The sequence below is a fragment of the Batrachochytrium dendrobatidis genome (genome assembly GCF_000203795.2).
Source record: "Batrachochytrium dendrobatidis JAM81 unplaced genomic scaffold BATDEscaffold_16, whole genome shotgun sequence".
Lineage (NCBI taxonomy): Eukaryota > Fungi > Chytridiomycota > Chytridiomycetes > Rhizophydiales > Batrachochytrium > Batrachochytrium dendrobatidis.
In genome coordinates, this window is record NW_006281114.1 from 378,852 (window position 1) to 401,542 (window position 22,691).

The following is a 22,691-nucleotide window of genomic DNA, read 5'->3' on the forward strand; positions in this document are numbered from 1 at the left end:
TGATAGTATATATTATCAAAAGAAATGACGAAACCTAATCTTTGCTTGCTGAATGTGTAAACAGACGAGACTTTTTCAAATATACAAACTGTCGAATTTTGTAAAATGCTGCAGATTCCAAACAAAATCAACCCCCATGGAACAGTCGTTGAGCCGATTTTCACTAGTTTTGCTCAGCTTCCTGACAAACATGACAAGTTGGCAACAGAAACATCACAATAAACTCAAAATAGTCTAGCAATTATATAGTCGGTTTGTTTTAAAAGTGAAAGTGTTTTAGCGGCTGTCATATCTAGAGCTATATTTTGAATCAGAATGTCGACTGGAATGAGATGACGGTTTTTGAGGAGAACGAGTACGCTGGTATCTGCTTGAGTTGCGCTCACCTCTACTGTCAGTAGAGTCCCTTCTTGAATCTCTGTCGTCACGGTATTTAGAGACTTCACTGCGACCTTTTCCACCTTTATCACTAGAATGACGATCCCAAACTCGATTAGCAGAGTGTCGTTTACTACTCGAATCATAACACTTCAAGTCTCTTTGATCCCATGGACGCTTGGAATCATCACGACCGGTAGATGGTAATCGTGACTGCAAGGGATATTTAAATGGATGATGCCGTCCACCAAATCTCATTTGACCCGACTCCTTTTTCCCGCCAAGACCACCACCCAATCGACGCGGAATCCATCCAGTAACAGTTCTACCATGCTCAGTATCGACCAAGATGTGTTGTCCATGCAAATGGATTCCATGACATGCTCGAATTGCAGCATTTACATCATGCTGACTTTCCATTTCTACAAATGCATACCCACGGCTCTGTCCTGTAACTAACCTCGAGTCAATAATAAACTGAGTTTTAATTTCATAAAGGCAGGGATAAACTCGAGTCAAGATTTGGTAAAATTACATACTATTATTCACTATAATGCGACATTGAAGAACAGTTCCGTATGGACGAAATGTATCTGCAAGAATATCTTCAAATCAACCTGTTAGATGGATGATATAAACGGTAGTCACACTGGCAGAAAATAACCAACCTTGAGTAACAGAGGGAGCTAGACGACCAACAAACAGAGTACGACTTGGTGTAGTGGTAATGGTCGGATCGAGCTTGGCATCGGGAGGGATGACTAAGAGGTTGAGTCAGCATAAAATACCATTAGAATGGAGTTGAAGTGGTGCAGATTTGATAAGCAAATAGGAATGGAAAGCACTTGCATTTAGCAGATAATGCACGAATCAATGCCTTGTCATGACAGATGCCAGTTGTTCCTTGAATGTTGCCAGCAGTAACAGGATTGTAAGTAAGCATTTGGCAAGTGATAATCACAACTAAACGATAATCAACTGCCACGTGAGTAGTGTATAAGAATGATGGATAGTATCGTTATTGAATGTGATGATTCGGCCAACTTGTATCTTCAAAATCAGATTTACAAATAGCAGATTTTATATTCACGTAGAATGGATCGCTTGTATTGGTTTGCAGTGACTGCCTCGGCTTTAGAATAGATTATGATTAAATATTCGTTGTTTCTCTACTCGACACTCTTAATTCATCAATAAACACAATGCTCATTGTATAATGTAAACTATAGTTTTTGAATTGAGATTGTCCTCTTGTTGTATGACTACCAAAAGACAGTAAACTTGTCAAGGACTTTAGACAGTGCTCAGTATATTTGGCAAGACTCATCATTTCATTAGATTGGCTGTTTGTTGAGCACCCTTATTGTGCTCTATCCACATGGATACAGTTGCAGGGGTTTCAAGTGAACAGCAGCTTTTAGACTGGTAACCCACACTCAACCCTTATGCTTATAGCCCTGTGTTGGCTTACAGCTGTCTTTAGACTACAGGGTTAGTCTGTTGTGCTCAACCCTTGTGCAATCACCATACATTTGGTCCTATCATTTCACATCATATTGTAAATAAACACCATCAAGTTTGTGTCCTATCTCGTCTTGTAACTTTGAAATACGCCCTTAGTTTCAGCAATTCTGCTGATACCCAATTAGCACACCCAAGTTGTGCAGATTAGCCTTGCACGTACCTTTCAGTGCGTTGTGGTAGCTTATATTCCGCCCTTTTAGAGTATGTGTAGACAGTTTAGATCTAGAGGCTGTAACATGAACTGTGACTTTGTTTCCCCTCCCCTACTCTCAAATTTTATTTAAATAGCCTTTGAAATAACCATCTATTCATTACAACTTCATTGAAATGCATTTCTCTGCCATAATCTCGTTGACATTTGGGCTTGCTGGTACGATTGCACCTTTGATTCATTAGTGAATGGATCAAACCTTGATCGTGTTTATTGGAAACTAATCTACTTTTCACCTTTTTTAAACTCATCAGGCATAGTTCCAGCTGTCCTTGCAATCCCACAATCTCCTGGATGCAATTCACGTAAGTTTCTATATCCGACCAAATCTTGCAAAATGATTGCCTATTCCCTATATGCATGCCCTACCATATAGTGGAAATCATTCCGCCTAAACCAAGTGAATGATTCACCACATGCATACTGAGCTGAGCCATTAACGCATCACCAGAGTATAATTGGCTAATCCATTGTCTTGTATTACCCAAATATTCCCTTATCCCACAGCTTCTGGATGCGAAAGCTCGACAACCAACAGCAATCGCTTGTATCCGTTAGGATCATCATGTACCTCCAACAATGAGTGTGCTTCCGGCGTGTGTCGAAATGAGATATGTGTTGAAGTGGGAGATCCTGAATCTCAGGTACATCTCGTGAAGCGTGTGTTGCCCGAGAAAACTTCTGACAAGTGTGCTGGCGGGGATTGTGGTGCCTCGACCTCTGGAGAAGGTGGTGCAGCTGGAGGATCCCAGTTAATCAGTGAATGGAAACTTCCCGGCTTCCCCAGCCATGACTTGAGTGGCTTTAATGTTGTTCATGATAAGTTTGGCAAACAAAACCGCAAGTTTATCAAGGATCCCGCTGGTGAAAATACAGTCTTGCAAGTAATTTACCCTGCTGGAAGCTATGCCCCTGGTGCAAAACCTGTTGGTGGAACTGGGTTCATGGCTCAGCCAATAAATCTTAAAGGAGCAAGAGTCGTCGCGTTTGGATATGATGTATTTTTCCCAGCTGGGTTCAATTTTGTCAAAGGTGGCAAGTTGCCCGGTATGTACGGTGGAGGTCCTGAAACTACTGGTCGTGATTCAAAGGGATTCTTTTCGTCTCGATTCATGGTGAGCGTTATTTGATTGGGAACCGATTGCACATTTGTAATTTATTTATTAACCCAAGAATCTATATTATGAATGTTAGTTTAGGACCGGGGGTGAAGGTGAAGCTCACTTGGATGTCCCTCTTGATAAACAAGTACCTGGATTCTGCAAAATACCACCTAAAAGTGTCTGTAACCCATCCTTTGGTGCATCTATTGGCCGTGGAGCATGGAAATTTCCCACAGGCGAATGGGTCACTCTCAGCCAATCTATCGCCCTTAATACTGTAGGCAAGAATGATGGGTCTGTCATAGTAAAAGTCAATGGCAAGGTCGTGATTGAGTTCCATGAGATTACATGGATAACAGATTCTAGCTCTGGATTCCTTGGGCTTGCATTCGAGACATTCTTTGGTGGAGGCTCGAAGGATTGGGCAACACCTATTGAGCAGCACACCCTATACAAAAACTTTTTCATTCAAATTGTTGACCAATTATAAGCGATTCATTGGATTGTTTTGCAAGACATTGCTTCTATACCTACCAATTACACGTAGACATTTGATGGTTTCACACAAATAGATTGACATGATACATTTATTTTTGTTTTATGGAGTGGTTTCTGATTTAAATTGGATGATGTATAGTTTGCTAGTCTCACCAAAAATATTAATAGAATAGCAACCACAGATAGAACCTCGACTAAAAAGTTGATGTTTGAATATCGCTTCAACGGCCTGATCCAAACGATGGCGAAAACGAATGAGTTTTGCTCATGTCCGACTCGTAGAATTGCCCAAATTGATCCATTTTTACTCGACCAAACTTGACTGCAATCCCATGTGGAGGTGGAACAGCACACACAGGCAATGCATCTTGATCAATATCCTTTCGTGGGCGTCGAATCAAAAGCTTTGAGTAATATCCAAAAATCTTGGTTGAAACTGTATAAATGAATAGCCATACTACTGCTAGCACAAACTCGATATACGTTGTAATTTTCCTTGGTGCAGTAAACTTTCGTGCTACAAGTATAATTGAAAGATGCCAAGGCTGTGATAGTTCGTGGTATGTCAATCTCTGTCGCAGATTAATCTGATCCGCTATATCTTTTTTGACAAAACTTCTGCTATAGGGGATATTTTCCGACCTTTCATGATTGAGATGAATAAATGACGTGCTGAGCTGGCTAATCAAATCGGGTGTGTTCTTTGGTGGAATTGTATTTTCTTTCATCAATTCACTCTTGGATGATTGTGGTGTCAAAAACCCGATACGATGGTCATCCTGATTTCCCATGAACAACTCTAGTCCATCTTGACGAGCAAAATCTTGAAAATGACACATATATTTTCTTGACAGCCAAATGCCAATGAGTTTCAATGAAGCAGGTATTGTCCATCCCACTTCTAGAGATAGCAGATGCGTGCATATCATTGACGTTCCGGTGTAATATTGGCTAAGCATGTTTGAGTTGTCGATCCATAGCTTCCTCCAAGATCGATCAGTGTCAAAATTCAAGTCTTGAAGATGCGATTCACATCCTGCCAGATCGCACATAATTTGTCGAAAAATGTAGCTTGATACATGATAATGTGCCAAACTAACTTCATCTACGCAATCAAGCGAATTGAACCGAATTACTGCCTGTTGTTTGCAGTTGATTACCGTACTACTGACTCTATCATCAATGCGATTATACTTGTGCTCACAAAGAATATCATCCAAAATCCGCATCAAACGCTGACTTGTCTTTAAACTAGTTGGTGCTTGCTGTCGAAGGTAAGCCACATTGTCACCATGAAACCCAATCAAAGCCTTTTCATATGCTCGGCTTAATTTGGCGGTATCGCTGTTGTGATCGCGGCAGTTGAGCAGGTCAACAGCGTATATCTTTTGACCATAACTTTGTAATAGATGCTCAAAATGATGACTCATTGCGTCCATGGACTCGTTTGACTGAACTTGACTGAGATCGATTGGTGGCTCGCAAAACGGTTCTGTAACGTTTTTTTGATTCCAAAACAGTGGCACAGATCCACGAATCATACAAAACGAAGATATGCCGTGGTTGTGCACTACCAAAACATTGGTGTCCACTTCTATTGCCGAGTGTCCAAACTCGTCTACTCCACGACACCAATATCGAGCTCCAGCTTGATGGCGATTGATCCTGGATATCAAAAAAACAGACACTGATATGTTTTGAATGCTGGTCACCATGGATCCTACATGGCCGCATATTATTGGTGTCACAAATGCATCGGTCCCCTTGTCAACAAAAATACGCAACATATGCTTATTCCACACATATTGATCATTGGCATGCGAGAAAAAGGAATGTGCGTTCGTGCTGGATCTGGAGTAGTTTAAACTATTTTCAAACCCTGATAGTGATCCATTGGCTAGATCCATATCCAAAGAATAGTACTTGTTTCCAGCACAGTACTCGTCCTTGATAAGTCTTAGGCATATTCTTTCGTGCTCTTCCTGTGGCATTGTATTTTCATTTAAATTGTATTAGATCGATTATCATACAATAGTGCATTGGGTGTAACATTTTCAATTACTAGCGACTCGTTGAAATCATATACCTCGCGTAAACTAGGCGATATTGAACTTTTAAACACCACTATCGGCTTAACATCACGAATATGCCAAACATGAACAGTTTGCTGGATGTTGGCTGCAACCAAGTCACGATCCACCACGACAAAAATGTATTTGATGAATCCAAGATCCAAGTGTCCAACGATACCATAATATGTCAACTCTGAAAGAACCTTGTCCGTGTTTGGAGTGTACATGTCCTGAGATTCTACATGAATTGCACATTATAAATTGATCCAAGTCAGTACGTTTCACTGCAAAAGCAGGATATACTAGTAGTCTCTGGTATCCAGTAAACGAATACCAAACAATGAATGCATGCCCTTGTATTGGTCCAAAGTGCAGTTTACCTCCAAGCGTCATGCAACCATCATGTTGGCCCATAAAAATGAGGGTTTTTGCAAAACTGGTTTGTCGAATGGGTTGTAGTGTGACTGTGCCAGATTCGAAAATGGTCAATAGTGAGTCTGAATGATGGGATTTCTCAATTGAATAGAAGGTGTCCAGCGGATGGTCAGTGCATGCATTCGATACCAGCACAGTTGAGAATAAAGTCAAACGATTCGTTAGTATGTCGGCCAATCAGATGCATCAAATGGTATGAATTCATAATTAAAATTCAAGACCACATTGATTCTACTCAAGGTGTTGGTTGCCAGTGCCATACCATGTTGAACCGACTCCATTGCTGGATTTACTATCCTATTTTACTCCAAGTTACAATTTTCAAGAAAGCAGATGTTCGCGTCGAAACTGGGAGAGCTGGGAATGTTTGCTCCGAGTCCAGGTGAGATGAGTCTTGGAATTATGGCTGTTGATGGTCTGCTCCATTACATAGAGCTGTGCTTGGACATGTCTTGGTGATGAATATCCATAGATTTTGGACCAGATATGGGCAAATAGAAGACATTGGTGTCACTTGCATTTACAATGTACACGCTATTATCATCAAGTTGAAATGAGTTGGTTGACATACTATACTAGTTCATGGCTGCTCAACACATTCCAGCCTAAATTCAGTATTGGATTTATTGTGAATTGGCACTAGTTTGAAGGTCCATGGACAAGCATTGTTCAAAAAATACCAAACATGTCGAAACCGTCCATTTGAAAATAATGCTAATTCAACTGTCAATGGGTGAATACAGATTCCGGGATACTCAATGCATTCCCATTGTCTGTAAAACGTAAACTCATCTTGGAAATTACGCAGTGTTTGCTACCTCGTAGCTCACCACTTGGTGATCCAGGTGCCATTTTAACCTCTGCTACCCATGTTAATTGGATGATGGAGGTCATTGGTCAGGGATTTTCGCTACCTATCGAAGATGTGATTGTAATACAGGATGCCATCAATGTGTATCACTCGTGGCTTCTTGAAAAATCAACACGACCTGCCATTATCCAACAATGTGGTGACAGCAGCGATCTTGCTCAAGGATTCTTTCAGGTGATTCATCATGTGTTATTTTAATATATATGCAGTCAAACATAGTGTTGAGCGATCGTGCTGACTATCATTGTGGAATCCATCTGTGCATTACCAAACCCAAATGCGTAGACGATATTCAAACACTACTCGCTCATGTTTGTGCCAAGAGTTGGAAACAGTGTTCAATCAATCAATCTGCAGCAATCAATATCCACCAATTCCAAAATATCAGATTTAGAAGAGTGTGCTGATAACACCGCAGCGCATATTGAGCTCTGCAGAAAGGTGTTGTCTATTTTATTGGCAGCATCAAAAACATTGGCAAATACATTTACAACAGAAACATGGGTAGTTCTTGTCAAGGTATTGTTGGGAATCAGCGACATTATTCTAACGCAGCCCATCAGTACTCGAACACCGATCGGCGTTCTTTCAACACCCAGCACACCAGGAAATTTAAAGTCGTCCAAATCCGTCGCTACACCTTTGTTGGATGATATTGAACCGTATTGCAGCAGACCAGTGATGGCAGACAAAATTTGCGAACCCATGATCAAAACATTGCTGGAAATATGGCTTAGGTCAGGAATTTTATCAGTAGAAATGTGGGATCGTCTCAAAAAGCACTTTGTGACATGGACACATCGAATAGAAGTGATTCATCATTGGAGCGCAGTTATTTATGGACTCACACAAAATGTTGTAAAGTATATATTTGACGAGTCTAAACTGCAGTCCACCGTCACGATTGCGTTGCATAATGGAGGAAACATCTCCATTGATTTCACAAGTGATTTCCTGGTATATTCCTGGCACCGTACAATCTACATGATTGGAAATCCATGCGCACTGAGCTGCCGAAACTTTGTTGTCGCCATCACGGGTCTTTCAAAATCAATATCATTGTTGTATTCTATAGATGCTGGATCAAATGGCATGGTTGATGGAAACACGATCTTGAACATGTTTGGCGAGTGGCTTTTTCAAGCAGCCATGATGCACGAAGTCGGGTAAGTTTATGCCAAACAATAGTGGTTTATACTGTAGTTGGATGCCATGGCTCATGCTTTATCGGCAATTTAGATTTGAAGAAGGACGGGCTGAAGCGCTTGGAACACTATGTCGTATATTTTCAAAGTATCAGAAAACCACCAAATTCCTTGCAGTCTATCTGGAGCACTTTTACAATGCTCTGCATTTGGTGTGATGCATTTTCATGTGTTGAAACAATCTGATATATATGATCACGTAAAAGCATGTCATTGGTGATTGGGCTAACATTCGTGCATGATATGTATTTACTCTGCTAGGGACTCCAAGCAGACATTCTATCACTTACTAAGATAATCGTTAACAGTAGTGAGCTGTTTGTCATGGAACTTGAAGGCATTCGCTCATTGATACCTACATTTGTTTTGTCATTATATCGAGTTCTTCCGTTGGTTGATGAAAGTAGGCCGCTTCAAACCCCACCCAGTTCAGTCGCTCCCGAAACGCTACGTCGATCAGCATACAAATTAATTGGCTCGATCATGGCCTTGCTGAATCGATTTGGATCTGTAAATTTACATTTGGCACAAACAAGCACCATCACATCGAGTACTCCATACTTTACCAGTGCTATAAGCTCAATGGTATGTTATTTTAAATATATTTACGTGAATCTAATGAATTAAACTATGATGCATATTTTGATTGATACTGTCGAGTCAATAGGTGTGGACAGCTTATCAGTGCACACCAGACAATCCAGCATGCGTGATTCCTCAAACTGATGCATGCAATCCAGGTTCAGCTACGTTTTCATCGGTAAACTACAACACATTTTTACATTTTATAGTTTAACCTAGTACATTGACCAACACCTATTGTTTTATATCAACCGATTGCAGCTACAACCCCATGTGCTCAACTTGTTGGTGAATTCAGTGGCAGTGGAAATGAATCCAAACAATGTTCGTTATGTGATCCATCTGACTGCATGCTACATTGTAGAGAATGCAGACTTTTGTCCTAGTGCTGTAAAGATTGTGTTGCGCGTAATACAGGACAAGGTTGGTTATTTATATTGCTAGGTTTATTAGTTGAATCCAATATATAACTGATTGATTAGTTTCTGTATACCAAACTATGCAATTCAGCTGTTGATGTCTGATCATTGGACAAGCGTTGTTGTCATGTCTGTTATAGACTGCCTCAATCAATTTGCCGCACTCTGGGAGCATGTGTTTAGAGATGAAAAGGTGAAATTCTTGTTGAATGCTGATCATTTGAATGTTGCTAGATGTGTGACTGATTTTTAGCAATATTATTGAATGGAAGGATTGCATTCGAGAAATGACTATATGCTTGTGTCAGTACATTGAGTTGCAACTAAACTCTGACAATCGCGTGGTAAGACCTATTGTGCTGTGACTTTGAATTGCTATTACGCCAGAATTATATTTGACACTTGAATACAATATCTGCTGAATAGGAAACTGAGGTGTGTATTAGTCGGGCATATGACACACTGGCACGATGGGCAATATTGGGAGATTGGTTGGTGAATGATTATGAAACCCAACGAGTGATACTGTCTACTTTGGCACGGGGAGTCGCTCTTTTAGATCGTACCATGGAGTTTTCACAGGTCACATCAACGAATGTTGCAACTGCGTCAACTATAATTTCTGCTAGCAGTCTTGCTGTTTCTAATCCTGCTCTTGTATCGCTGCATGGCCCATCGCGTGAGGTGCTTGCTGGTAGTCACCCAGCAGTTCAAGCAGCATGTGACAAACCGGTATCACTGCAAGGCGGATTAAATATCAGTACTTCACAAACATTTTTCAATACAAGCATACCTAGTGGCGGAACTACTTTTGGAAAAAAAACTGCGATTGCAATCCGAGCATCTAGTAGTCATACCAACAAATTGTTTAAACTACAGCGACTATCGCAGAATGCTGGAGGTGCTGGAGGTGTGAGTACTGGGTCTAAAGACGGAGGTATTGGTTTACCTACATTTGCAACAGTTTCTGCAGAGATTCGACTTAAAAATGCAGCCGAGTCTGCCATAGACACATTGTTGGGACTTTTGGGAAACTTTCCACCAAAGTCATCGTGCATGGGGATTACCAAGCTCGGGTCCACATGGGATGAAATCAAAGAGGTGCAGCGACTATCTCAAAAACAAAAACTTCAAAACCATGCACATGACTCGGAGGATACAACTCTGATTGATAAGCGTTACATTCGCTATTATTCATATGAAAACAGGCTGATTTTTGGATTTATTGAAAGGCCGGTTTGGGCGTTTGCCAAAACCGATCAAACGGCTTCCAAAGAGCTTTATCCCACGGTATCTACAGGAAATCTGATTGATATTGATGAAAATCCTCCACAAACCCAACGTAGCGACTATGATGAAGCACTCGCGATTGCCATGGTTATTCGCGACTCGAGCGGTAAATTTTCATGGTGGAGCAAGTCTAAATACGAAGACAACAGTAGCAACAACCCCGAGTACAACACTAATGAATCAGTGGAGCAGAATACATTGACTTCATTCTTGGGAAATGGCTCCATGTCGCCTATAGATTGCATCCAAACCTCATCAGCAACAACTACGTCCATGCAAGTCAGTTTGGTTGATGCCGAGATTGTGTATGCAAAACGATTGTCGCTGGACAACACGAATTGTTGCACTAGTCTTCCTATTCGGCCTTACAAAAAATCGCTTCCTCAACTATACCCATATCAACCCCAAAACTCGAGTACTGTACAGGTTCAAGTATTTACTGAAGACTCTATTCCTCATTTGAATGAGCTCTGTACAACTACAAGTGATACTAGCAAGCAGGAGGAGATTCGGATATGCATTGAAGCGCAGAAAAATGCAGAACTTGAACAGCGAACTCAACTGCTCGAAAGTCTGGATTTTACAAAAACAACTGATGTTCAGCCGCCTACTATAGTTGATCGACGAAATTCTGCTAATATACCACAAGCGTTTCGTATTTTCCTGGCTGAATTTGGGATGCTTGATTTGGGACATCAAGCAAAAATTGCACCACTACAGTTATCGGATATGCTGATTCGAGATCTGGAGAAGCTGGATAGACAGCCAGAGTAAGATTTGTTGCATTGATTGTTATACAGTCTGTCTATCTATTAGTTGGAAATCTGAAACATCATATTAACACGTTTAATTCTATGCATCTGTAATTATTTCTATCGATTAGACGAGATAGCATCAGTATTAGTGTCATGTACTGTCAAGCAGGAAATGTCTCGCTTGAAACTATTTTATATCCAGACCATCTTCCTGAGTCATTTGACGAGTTTTTATGGAGTCTCGGATGGCCAGTTGACATCAAATCGCACACTGGATTCAAGGGCAATTTGACTGCAAATATATGTGAAACCGCGCCATACTATGCGAATGGAAACGTAGAGGCTGTTTTCCATTGTCCATACCTTGTTCGAACGTCCGGAAATACCGGAACCACATTATTCAGAAGGAAACCTACACATACAGAAACCGATACAAAGCCATGCTCAGTCGCACCATTAGGATTACATCGGGGGTCTATACAGGGTCAATCAACTGTTTCATTGACACACTCTGTATCGAGCTCAAGATCGTTTCAAAAGCTGCCATCTATAAACTCTATGATACATGAATCTCCAGCAACAACTGCACCACCCTTACTTTCCAATATGGGTGTCCATACACATCATCGCGCTCGTTTGCATACCATTGGTTCTGCAGATAATATTTTTGGGAAAGGATCTCTGACGCATTTTAGCGAGCCTGCTGATGTGGATGATCCAATTGGCACTCAGGTATATGAAGAGTTTCAACCCCCACCAATTGTCCGATCTCGAACACGCTCACACACGGTGGGAATGGCTCCACTTTCTGCAGAAGAACAATTTATAGCATTATGCCAACAGATATCACAAACGGACAGCGTATATATTATATGGGTGGAAGACAATGACAGTATTCCAGCTTTGATTTCAACTTTGGCACACACGGCAGTAGTAATTATATTTGTAAATCCATTGCCATTGACAAATGGGTTGTTTTGGATCCACATTTCCTTGTCTGGCGGTACACACGAAGATATGCTTGTATGTAAATGTTTGATTTTTTAGATTCAATGTGCTTAGTTGATGTGATTGTGATGCTCACTATTTACAACTGTGATTGTAGAAATTTGGACCACTATCAGACGGCATGGTTGTAAGTCGTCATGCACTTGGAATGCTATGCAGACACACGGCATTTTCCGCGTATCGGTACTGTAGATATAATAAGAATGTTTACAAAAGACCGTAAGTTGGTGTATTTGTATTCGTTTGAAAAGTATGTGTTGGTATACTTGGCTTCATACCAGTGCTAATCTGCATATTTAAAATCATTAGAACATTGCTACGGAGACAACTCATTGAAGAAATTTGCAATAGAAACAAGGCACAGACTGGAGGGTTTTTTGCAGATTTGTTTACACAGTAGGTAGTTTTTGTGCCAAAATGCATCTGTTCAATAAGATTAAACGCGGAAATAAAGCACTGAATATACGAGAGAAACAATAGTTTATGGGTTGAACTACTGAGTCTGTGAAAGTTGGTATAATGAAATATTCACAGCCGTACTTATCCCGGTGATTGGTATGGAAACAGATATTGCATTCTTGAGACATGCCATCTTTGTTTTTTTAAATCGGCGCGAACATATGAGATTAGAATAAAGTGTGTAGAGTTGTATTGACAGTCGGACCTGGTATTTGGACTGTAGTGGATGATTTAGTGATTGCACAATGTATGACTACCAAAAGTGGAGAGAGGGATCATTTTAGTTCAAAACTATAGTTTGATTGTGCATCATATAATGAACGTTGTGTTTATTGAATTGAAAAAGTAGTGCAGTCAATTTGTAGTAGAAAAGCGCAACAAATGTTTGACCATTATTCCAAAGCAAAATGGAGACGGTCACTAAGATAAAACAGAAAAGTGTTCCATTTTATATGAATACGGCCATAGGACAGGCGCGCATTAGTTAATGGTGTTGCAGAGTTACTGGTTAGAAACCTACATGACGAGATCGTTTTGACCCCTGCTGGGCATCGTCTGTGATTCGCTGTCTAAGAGCTTGATTATCTTCTTTTAAGATTTCGTTTTGCTTGGTTACATCGGACAGCATCTGCTCCAACATGTTTTTCTCCATTGCCCATTGTTCATTGTTGGAAATCTCCTGTTGTTTCAAATTCATAATATACTGAACAGCACGCTGTAATACACTTCCCTTGTTCTTGTCTCCGTCGGGAACAAGTTTAGCCAACTCTGCGATACCATCACTGATGGTTTCACGCCGTTTGCGCTCAACCTCGCGATGGTTTTCGCGACGCTGACGCATCCACTCTTCGCTGCCAATTGGATGTTTATTATTGTTGTTATTGGGATCAGATTGCTGAAGAAGCGAGTCCAAGGCATTGCTACCAGCCATAGTTTGATGAAGCAATTGGGCAGCTTGAAGTTCATTTTGACCAATCGTCATGTTTCTACCCATTAAGCTTTGTTGAAGCAATTGTTGAGCATCTGCGGGTAACTGTTGAGAATTGGATGGATTGGACATGGATCTGGCGGCAGCAGCAGCCACAGCAGCAGCCAGAGGATTGTATGCGGCAGCAGCAGCGGCAGCAAGTGCGTAATCAAACATTAATGGTCTAAGATAAATCCAGAGATTAGTTTTGATTGACAATAGTTATATAAGCTTGCAAAATCACAAGCAAGCAGATCAATGCTGCATAGCAAACAAAATGGATTGTATGCTTACGGACGATTGCCAGGAGTCTGCTGTTTCCCGTTGGTCGCCTGTGCAAATAAACGCATCTGTTGCTGCATCTAAGAAATTGAACGGGACAGAATCAGTCATTAGCCATTAGCAACCAACACATTGTAGTAGCTACAAAGGACTTACAGTATCGACGGCATTTTGCTGCTGTATTTGAGCCTGTTGCTGCTGCAGCTGAAACTGAGCCTGCTGTTGGGCTTGTTGTTGTTTCTGTTTCTTTGAGCGATTAGCAGTGCCTTGAGGAACATCACCAGTGGCCACAATAGTAGTTTCGATATCACTACCACCGGCAGCATCGGTGTCAAACGCAGCAGCGTTGCTGCTGGTGGAATTTCTCGACTTTTTTGATATCGAAACCTTTGTCTTTCCAGCAGAAGCAGCAGCGGACATGGAGGAGATATTCTGCAGCTCCAAGTCCAGATCCAAGTGTTCATCATGAGCAGGAAGCACAGTATCTACATCCAGACCAGACGAAGCTGAGGGCAGTCCAGTGGCAGACTTGGCAGCAGCGGCCGCTGCAGCAACAGCAGCAGCAACAGCCTTTGTAGTAGCTGCATTGGCTTTTGTTGCTCTTGAGCCTTGCTTGGAAGTACTGTTGTTCATAGCATTCTTATTGACTGAAGACATGATGGTGACGATAGTTCTAAAGGTTGACACAAGTCAATACCATTGTATATGCAGACAAGCACTTTGCAGTGATTTCTATCGGCTGTTTATTATACTCTTATCCGATGAGTAGCTTCTACCACCATCACAACAGCACTCACTCCCAATACCATCCATCACCTACCTTCCGCTCGCACAAACTCGCTGGCAATCAATAGCAAACGTCAGGTGATTCCACCTGTTCTGTTGGGAAAGTCACGTTCTACATCAGATTTCGTCTAAATTTCACTTGTTTTACTACAAATGGCTTTATTTTGTCCTATAAAACACTGTACCGATTTCCTCCATCACTTTCCATACTAGCTAGTGTGGCTTCCGTCAGAATACGCTTAATTTCAATCTTGGCTCGATCCAATGCCATTTGACTTTCTCCTTCAATAAACTTTACAATTCAAATTAGTTTAAATTCAATGTCAAATACCAACATGTTGTGCTTACCAGATACAGTTTGCGTTGGCCTGGTCCTGGTTTCTTTCCCTTCTCAACAAATGTTCCTCTGGTAGTAATTGCTGTTCCTGACATTTCAGAAAGCAATGTAATCTGTTCCTTGTTGGTTACCCTCCATCGCGCCTTTTGCACATAATCGTTAATCTCCACTTCCGTTGAAAACGGTGCATCTGTTGACTTGGCTATCTCAATGCCTTTTCCCCTGATTGATGCGTTGATTCGGGCCTGAATCTCTAATGCTCTTACTGCTGCAGAGCTTGATGAAGATGCGTTCGTTGCTGACGTTGGAATGGCTGTATGTGTCGATGTACCACCCATTCCATGTGTATCTGTAGTTGAAACTGCAGAAACAGTGGCATCAAGCGAATCTCCAAGCAAAATGGTTCCACCAGATATTAAATCGCCTTTTCCAGTATTCTCATCGTCATCATCATCCAACATAATTTGCTGTTCTTCGTCGTCTTCAATCTCATACTCACCACCCACAAGCGATTTCTTTTGGATCCGTTTGACCAAATCACGCTCCTTATCCAACTGCTCCAGTCCACGTCCTCCAAACCCAGATGAGTTGTACTGCATTGATCCGGCCTTGATCTTTTCCATAAATCGATCCGTTAGCTCTTGTAGCGAACTTGGGACCTCTACACCACTCATGGTCAACGCTTTTACAATATCTAGAGCAAATCGATCTTGTTCTGGTAAAATAAATGTATATGCTGTGCCTTTGTTACCTGCACGGCCCGTACGACCGACACGATGAACATAGTCTTCCATATGATTTGGACATTCATAATTCACAACAATTTTAAGCTGCTTAACATCCAATCCACGTGCAGCAACTGATGTAGCAATCATAATATTCGTTGATCCGGTTTTAAAGTCTGACAAGGTCGAGTCTCGATCTGCTTGGTCTTTTCCACCATGAAGGGACTGGCAGGGATAGCCTCGACGCAAAAGCTTGTTCAGCATACTATCTGCTGCTTCCTGTCGATCGACAAAAATAAGAATTTTGGCATCTGGGTCCGTAGCCGAACTCAACCCAAGAATTTCCAAAAGCCGTAAAAACTTGGTTTCGTCATCATGATGCACTTCAACAATTTGTGTCACATCAGAAGCTACTACAGACCGTCCACCTACAGTAATTTCCAACGGTCTTCTTAAGATTTTACGTGCCAGGGCTTCCATCTTGCGTGGAAATGTAGCAGAAAACAACACTGTTTGTCTATCTGGACGAATATTATTCACCATCTTCATCACCTGAGGTTCAAATCCCATATCAAACATACGATCTGCTTCATCCAATACTAGATATGTCACTCTGCGTAAATTGGTCACTCTTCCTGCATTCGAACAGAGTAAATCAATCATACGACCAGGTGTACAAATAATGATTTCCGCCCCTCGCTTCAATTCGGCAATCTGGTCCTTGATAGGCGAGCCGCCATAGCAACACACGGCACGCAAATTAAGAATTTTAGTAAAGTGTTTGCATTCGCGGTGGATCTGTACAGCCAGTTCACGAGTAGGAGTCATAATCAATGCAATTGAACCCTCCATGGCTTGAATCGGTCGTTGATCCTTGATATGACGAAACATGGGTAGCAAAAAAGCAATGGTTTTGCCTGATCCAGTTTTGGCAATTCCAATCACATCGCGGCCTCCTACAATGGCCGGAATGGCTTGACTTTGAATTGAAGAAGGTCGATCATACTTGAGCACACGCCGAATCACCTCTAATACACCAGGTGGCATGCCAAAATGAGTCCATTTTTCAATAGGTTTAGGACATCGTACACCACGAATTTTAATTCCATCCAAATCAATCCGCTTTTGGTCAACCTCTTCTGCAGTCATATTCGCCAATTCTGGTGGCTCAACATAAAAATCTTTGCGAAAAGGTTCATAGTTGATTCGGGAATGATCCACTGGAACAATATCTTTTTTCTTGGCAGAAAGTTTTGCAGCAGCAGCAGCAATAATGTCAACCGCGTCAATATCTTGATTAGTATCATCATCCTCATCAACATCGTAATCATCTGGATGAGTGGTGGTATGAGCTGCACCAGTCGCAGTAATAGCAGCACCATTTTCATTGCCCATTTCTGAAACTTTATGTTCTGCTTCAATCGCTGCTGCTGCATCTGCATCTTGCTGATTGATTCGTGTCACTTGTTCTTGAACATCTGCCATGAATGCGTCAAGTGGGTCTGCTTCATCCACATCCATTACATGATCATCTGTACCATCCTTACTTTCGCTATTCGATCCAACCTCCAAAACATTGGATAGATGTTTTGATGATTTTAATGCCGAAGCAGATGTTTGTGACTCGAGAGCAGCAGCGGATCCTTCTAGCAGATCTGTCTCGTCGTCGTCTTCATCATCCAAAGTAATCCGAGACTGAGGTGTCAGATTAGTTTTGGTATGCGTAGTGACTGTATTGAAAGCAAAGGCTGTTTTTCCCAAAAGAGTCGATTTTTCAGCAGGTTTTCCAAAAATAATCAACGGTTTGGATGATGTACCCATTCCAAACATTGACTTGGCAGGTTTAACGGTTTCTGTGCCTCGATCTTTGTTGTATGTCATCTTTGGCAATATGAATGCTGGAGAAAAAGTCTCGACAGTAGCTGCTCTAGCAGCATGACCGAGTGTAGTAGCGTCGGTTTCGATATCATCATCTTCATCATCTTCAAGATTCCAGCTTTTTTTATTAGATTGCTGTTCAACCCGGCTACCGTCATCTATAGCCATTTCAGTATCTGTTTGAGGCTGATCGGTAGATACTGTAGTAAGAGTTTGTTTGGATGCATTTTTTGCTGCTCGATCTCGTTTCCACTGCTCAATTCGCTCGCGTCGCAAACGCATCTTTAGCTCTTCTTCGTCAATAGCCTATGTAACACAATAATGTAGAGTGACATTCAAATATTAGCATTGTCTTGTAAAAGTCATCAAAATAGTCAATACATATTTAGTATTTCAGTATCATGTTACATTTTCACTCTTGGTAGTACCAGTGTTTTCGGCAGGTTTAATGTCTGACGTGGCCTTCTAAGTCCGTGAATAAGGTGTTGTCGATTTGATTACAGCACATAAAGATGCATAAAAGGCAGTATTGGCATAGACAAAGTGTTCAGCCATCACGAAATACAACAAATAAACCACATGTAAGCATTTGTGAATATGCTAAATAAAACCGTATTAACCTACAGATACTCCCGAGTCTTGAACCTTTGATGTTTTGGTACTGGACTCCATACTTGTTAAAGTTGTATGAGAGGGTTCTAATTGGTTCGTTAAAAGAGTGTCTTTGGTTTGAACAGCTGTGTCCGTGGATACTGTAGTAGCGTATGGCATTACTGAGGACGTATGTGCAACATGGGAAACAACTGAGCTTTCTTCAATACTAGGTTGGATTGCAGATACAATAGGTAAACCCGAGACATCTTTTGTTGTATCGCTTACCACCATCTTATCGACCAATTTGTATTCATCAGTGGCTGCTTTTCCAGATGCTGCAGCGGTAAAAGGCACTTTAAATGCTACACTATGTCCATTTTCAGTAGTTTCAGTATGCAGAATCGGCAGCTCGGATTGATTCTTTAAAATTAGATATGAAATATTAATCAAAAGAATATTTAGTTGAGTTACACACAAGTCAATCAATACTAAAATCAGATTAGGAAATATTTACCATTGACGTAGATTTAGTAGTATCTCGATCCAAGCTTTCTTTGGCACAATCCGAACTATAATGTGCAGTACGATCCAAATCAGATTCAATCTCATCAGCATCGCTATCCTTGTGTTTAGACTTGCTTCTGTCTTTGGATCTGTGATGGCGATCCTTGGTTCGACTACGATGATCTTTGCCCTTGTCAGATCGACGATCAGAGCGTCCATCTCTGTCCCTATCTTTTGAACTGTCCCTATATTTGTCTTTACTAGATCTCTCTGAGTGACGAGACCGTTCCTTTTTATCCTTTGAGAGTGATGAGCGTTCAACAGAAACACTGCGTTCACGTCGCTTGGAAGTGCTCGAGTGTCTGGAAGCATGGACAGCCACGTCTTCTGAATCCCTGTCTCTCCTGCTGCTACGACTAGTAGTAGCACCACTTGAAGACTTGGACCGGTCCTTGTCTCTGCTCCTATCATGATCTTTATCTCTGCCACTTCTTTTTGAATGAGAGTCGATGGATGGCAGAGAGTCTGGATCCGCACGACGTTCACTGTGCTTCCTACTCTTATTCCCATTCTCTTCCCTGGTTCTGTCTCTACTATTAAAACCAGTAGGAGAAGACATTGAATCTTCGACTCTTCTTTTCTTGGACGGAGTTGATGATGAGCGGTCCAGACCAGCAGTTGGAGTTGAATTAGAGTCCTGACTCTTCTCGCTGCTAGAAACAGAATGAGAGCGAACTTTTGTAGTAGAGCGACTAGACCGAGAAGGTCTGCTCTTTAACACATCCTTTGCATAGTCAGATCTAGGCATTCTCAATCCCTAATTATTGGACTGCAAGAATTTTGAAACTTGCTTTGCTGCCGTATTCGCGGAAAACACTTTTTTGTATGAATTCTGCAGTCTTTGAAAATTCGAGATTTGTGATTTTCTGCCAAATTCAACCAGTTCAAAACATGTTTTCAAATCAAAGAATGAATTGAATTTGAAATATTTTACAAGTTGAACACTTGAATCTTCAGTTTAAAATCAGGTGTTGAATTGGACTGTTTTGGAGTTTATACAAACTAATTTGTATTTCAATCTCACAGACACGCTTTTGTTTTTAATTCAAAAAAAAGTATTCTGTAAACTTGGTGATACTCATCATTTCATGCAACTGTTTATTATACATTGTGTTTGATTTTACGTCAATGAAATTATTAGTAAAAAACTTTAAATTCATGTTACCACAGAATATTATGAAATCTTTATTCATAAGCAATATCAGTTATTTCTTCAATATCACCATGGAAACATACTCGACTATCATCACATATGAACACAAATGTTGCAGGTCCAACAAATTCTTGTTCGATATCGACACTTACAGGTGCAGTAACAATTACACTTTCTAGTCCAATATCATCAAATGGTGGACTAGTGGGTGACGAACCAGTGGCTATTGCAGTGTTGCTGCCACCCGTATTTGTATGAATGGATTTAACGCTGACGCTGGTGTTGCGTGTAGGCACTATTGATGCGGCAATGGGTTTGGGTGGAATACCAAAAGATGCTTTGATACTGCCAAGTCGATGAGATGAGTGAATGCGCGATGGGTTACGTGGCAGTCCTTTGGCATGGTGAGTGGGTTGAGTATCTGCATGATCGGATCCTACTCCATTTCCACCAGACAGCGGATTTATTGGTTCCCAGGTGTAATCCACTACTTTCCCCCATATTTCTGTTGAGAGAGGTCGTGGACCAACCAATTGTTTACAGTATACAACAGGATTATCAATTCTGCTGTCTGAAAAGGCTGTGACAACGGTTGGAGAGGCAGAAACAATCTCTACAGGGGAGTTGGCTGGATCAGAGTGCGCTGGATGAGCAATGTCTGGGTGTCCATCGGCAGCCATATACACGCTTGTGTCAGGGATCGTTCCGTTGGGTCGAGGGAAAATGGTAGCAGTCACTCTACGCAAAACGTGTCCTTGGTCCACATCAACAATCGCCACTTGCAATGGCGGAACGTATGTAATCACCAACTGCTTGATAGAGGTTTTCCACATCTCGGTGATACGGTCCTGACGTTTGCGAGCAAATGCTGGCTTGTATCTGGGTGGAAGTTCGCCATTAAGAAAAGTGGCCATGGCACCATTCGCAAAAATAACCCGGATACGGAATATCCTGCCTACATGGTGCATATGTAAAATATTAAAGTCATTGCGAAGATGAACACTTCCCTCGCCAGAAAACACGTCATCCATTGTAGCTAAAATCTCTGAAAAATTGATTTTGAACGTAATGTGGGTTAGTCTGCGATCAGTAATATCAAGCGACACATCCGAGATGGATCCTGTGAAATTGTCTCCGTCCTCGTGCCAATGTGAAAAGACAAAACTATCCCCAGACAGATCAACATCAAAATAGTTTCGCAATAGCATCTTGGTAAGATGATCCGATTGAATTTCAACATTCCAAGACTCGATTGGCTTTTCCATTCGATTACTAAAGAGACCTCCAGGAGAAGCAAGCAGAGCGTCGTTGAATTTAGGAGATGTAAAATGATGCACAAGCTTGGCTTGATGGTTGTCGGGGTGTCTAATTTGAAGCTCAAGCAAGTGGATTTGAATTTCTTGGATTTCAAGTAATCGTTTCCACTGATACGACAACAGATGGTCAACCTTGGCATCAACGTGACGAGTTTCGTGCTCATTTCGAAGAATGGCTTCAGAAACAAAGTTGGTCTGCAGTCGATCACGCTCCGTTTGTCTGTTTTGTGACATCATGATGATAGGAGCCTGAGTGGCTGCCAACATAGATAAAAATAGATTGAGCAAAATAAACGGATATGGGTCCCATGCAGAGTTGGGTGGACCATAAGCAGTCAAAATCAGATTGGCACTAGCGGAAATAGGATCATGAAAATTCAAGTTATATCAGCACAATATGTACATCATGACTGCAAGAATGAATAACAATTTAGAATCAAGCGTATACATAAACTCACATTGCCCATATAGCAAGAAACAACCCCAAAGCCCCAAGAAAACCCCAGGAACCACCACATCTGGCAACTGTATCAGCAGCGACTTGACCAGCTGTTCGTTTTAGTTCAAACTGATCCAGCCAGTTGCTTTGCTCGATTTCAAACGTTTTGAGATTCTTGATGGCGTCCTCCTGTAGTCTAGAAAACTGGGCTTGATCCTCCTCCAATAAAAAATCAATACGGCCTTGAAGAGCATTTTGGATATGGTCGTGACAGATGCGTCGCGTTGGCCAGTCTAACCGAGCTTGTGGATAATCCTTTTGAAGTAGTCTAAGAAATCTGGGTTTGATATCGGCAATACAAGTCCAAGTGTCTGGGCTACGAGATAAGCGTTTCTGACAAAGAGCACAACTATTCTTGTCGTTGTAAACAGCAGCATTGGAAATAATGGCCAAGGCAGGTGAATGCAAATGCGAATTAGCATCAAGTGGTTGAAGCATGGTTGAAGAAGGGTTAGGGTTAGATTGAGTCAAAGGAGTAGTCGTTTCCATAGCAGCACCAGTGAGCTCAAGTGTAGGCAAAGCAGTAGAACTCAATGGCTGATTCTGTACTGATATGTGTGTAGATGGAACGTCAGAAACAGGCAATTGGCTTAGCAGCTGCTGTGGAGTCAACGACTGCACAGTCATTGGCTCCTGATTATTAGTAGATGAATTGCCAACAGCAACAATTATGGGGTCATTGGATTGAGAGTTTGAGGCTTCATCTGGTGTAGAAATGCTTGATGAATTCATGACTCTATAATTAGTTTGTCAAACTCGACATTTGAAACTGCAGGACAG

General features: G+C 41.4%; 7 protein-coding genes across 7 annotated transcripts; 2 read left to right on the plus strand and 5 right to left on the minus strand.

Moving 5' to 3' along the window:
• Window positions 1-276: 276 nt before the first annotated feature.
• On the minus strand, window positions 277-1,321 carry BATDEDRAFT_92222 (uncharacterized protein; the record flags this gene model as incomplete). Its single annotated transcript, XM_006682478.1, has 4 exons — window positions 277-833; window positions 918-983; window positions 1,047-1,139; window positions 1,246-1,321. The coding sequence occupies 4 exons, from the start codon at window positions 1,319-1,321 to the stop codon at window positions 277-279; spliced, it is 792 nt and encodes a 263-aa protein (XP_006682541.1).
• Window positions 1,322-2,229: 908 nt separating this feature from the next.
• BATDEDRAFT_92295 (uncharacterized protein) lies at window positions 2,230-3,706 on the plus strand (the record flags this gene model as incomplete). The annotated part of the gene is made up of 4 exons (XM_006682430.1): window positions 2,230-2,272; window positions 2,368-2,418; window positions 2,672-3,228; window positions 3,308-3,706. The coding sequence occupies 4 exons, from the start codon at window positions 2,230-2,232 to the stop codon at window positions 3,704-3,706; spliced, it is 1,050 nt and encodes a 349-aa protein (XP_006682493.1).
• A 229-nt stretch (window positions 3,707-3,935) lies between these two features.
• Window positions 3,936-6,013, minus strand: BATDEDRAFT_28116 (uncharacterized protein; the record flags this gene model as incomplete). The annotated part of the gene is made up of 2 exons (XM_006682347.1): window positions 3,936-5,696; window positions 5,801-6,013. 2 exons carry the CDS (start codon window positions 6,011-6,013, stop codon window positions 3,936-3,938), a joined length of 1,974 nt encoding a protein of 657 aa, XP_006682410.1.
• A 541-nt stretch (window positions 6,014-6,554) lies between these two features.
• BATDEDRAFT_92176 (uncharacterized protein) lies at window positions 6,555-12,797 on the plus strand (the record flags this gene model as incomplete). The annotated part of the gene is made up of 12 exons (XM_006682431.1): window positions 6,555-6,603; window positions 6,965-7,266; window positions 7,378-8,258; window positions 8,332-8,449; window positions 8,559-8,882; window positions 8,965-9,057; window positions 9,141-9,302; window positions 9,390-9,491; window positions 9,725-11,358; window positions 11,472-12,366; window positions 12,449-12,570; window positions 12,661-12,797. The coding sequence occupies 12 exons, from the start codon at window positions 6,555-6,557 to the stop codon at window positions 12,749-12,751; spliced, it is 4,773 nt and encodes a 1,590-aa protein (XP_006682494.1). The 3' UTR covers window positions 12,752-12,797.
• A 596-nt stretch (window positions 12,798-13,393) lies between these two features.
• Window positions 13,394-13,702, minus strand: BATDEDRAFT_6202 (uncharacterized protein; the record flags this gene model as incomplete). Its single annotated transcript, XM_006682277.1, has 1 exon — window positions 13,394-13,702. A coding segment is annotated over one exon (309 nt), but the record flags the coding sequence as incomplete, so codon positions are not given.
• A 1,488-nt stretch (window positions 13,703-15,190) lies between these two features.
• BATDEDRAFT_645 (uncharacterized protein) lies at window positions 15,191-17,152 on the minus strand (the record flags this gene model as incomplete). The annotated part of the gene is made up of 2 exons (XM_006682271.1): window positions 15,191-15,396; window positions 15,592-17,152. Coding segments are annotated over 2 exons (1,767 nt in total), but the record flags the coding sequence as incomplete, so codon positions are not given.
• A 2,976-nt stretch (window positions 17,153-20,128) lies between these two features.
• On the minus strand, window positions 20,129-22,644 carry BATDEDRAFT_36169 (uncharacterized protein; the record flags this gene model as incomplete). Its single annotated transcript, XM_006682395.1, has 2 exons — window positions 20,129-21,764; window positions 21,871-22,644. The coding sequence occupies 2 exons, from the start codon at window positions 22,641-22,643 to the stop codon at window positions 20,129-20,131; spliced, it is 2,409 nt and encodes an 802-aa protein (XP_006682458.1).
• Between the last annotated feature and the right edge of the window lie 47 nt (window positions 22,645-22,691).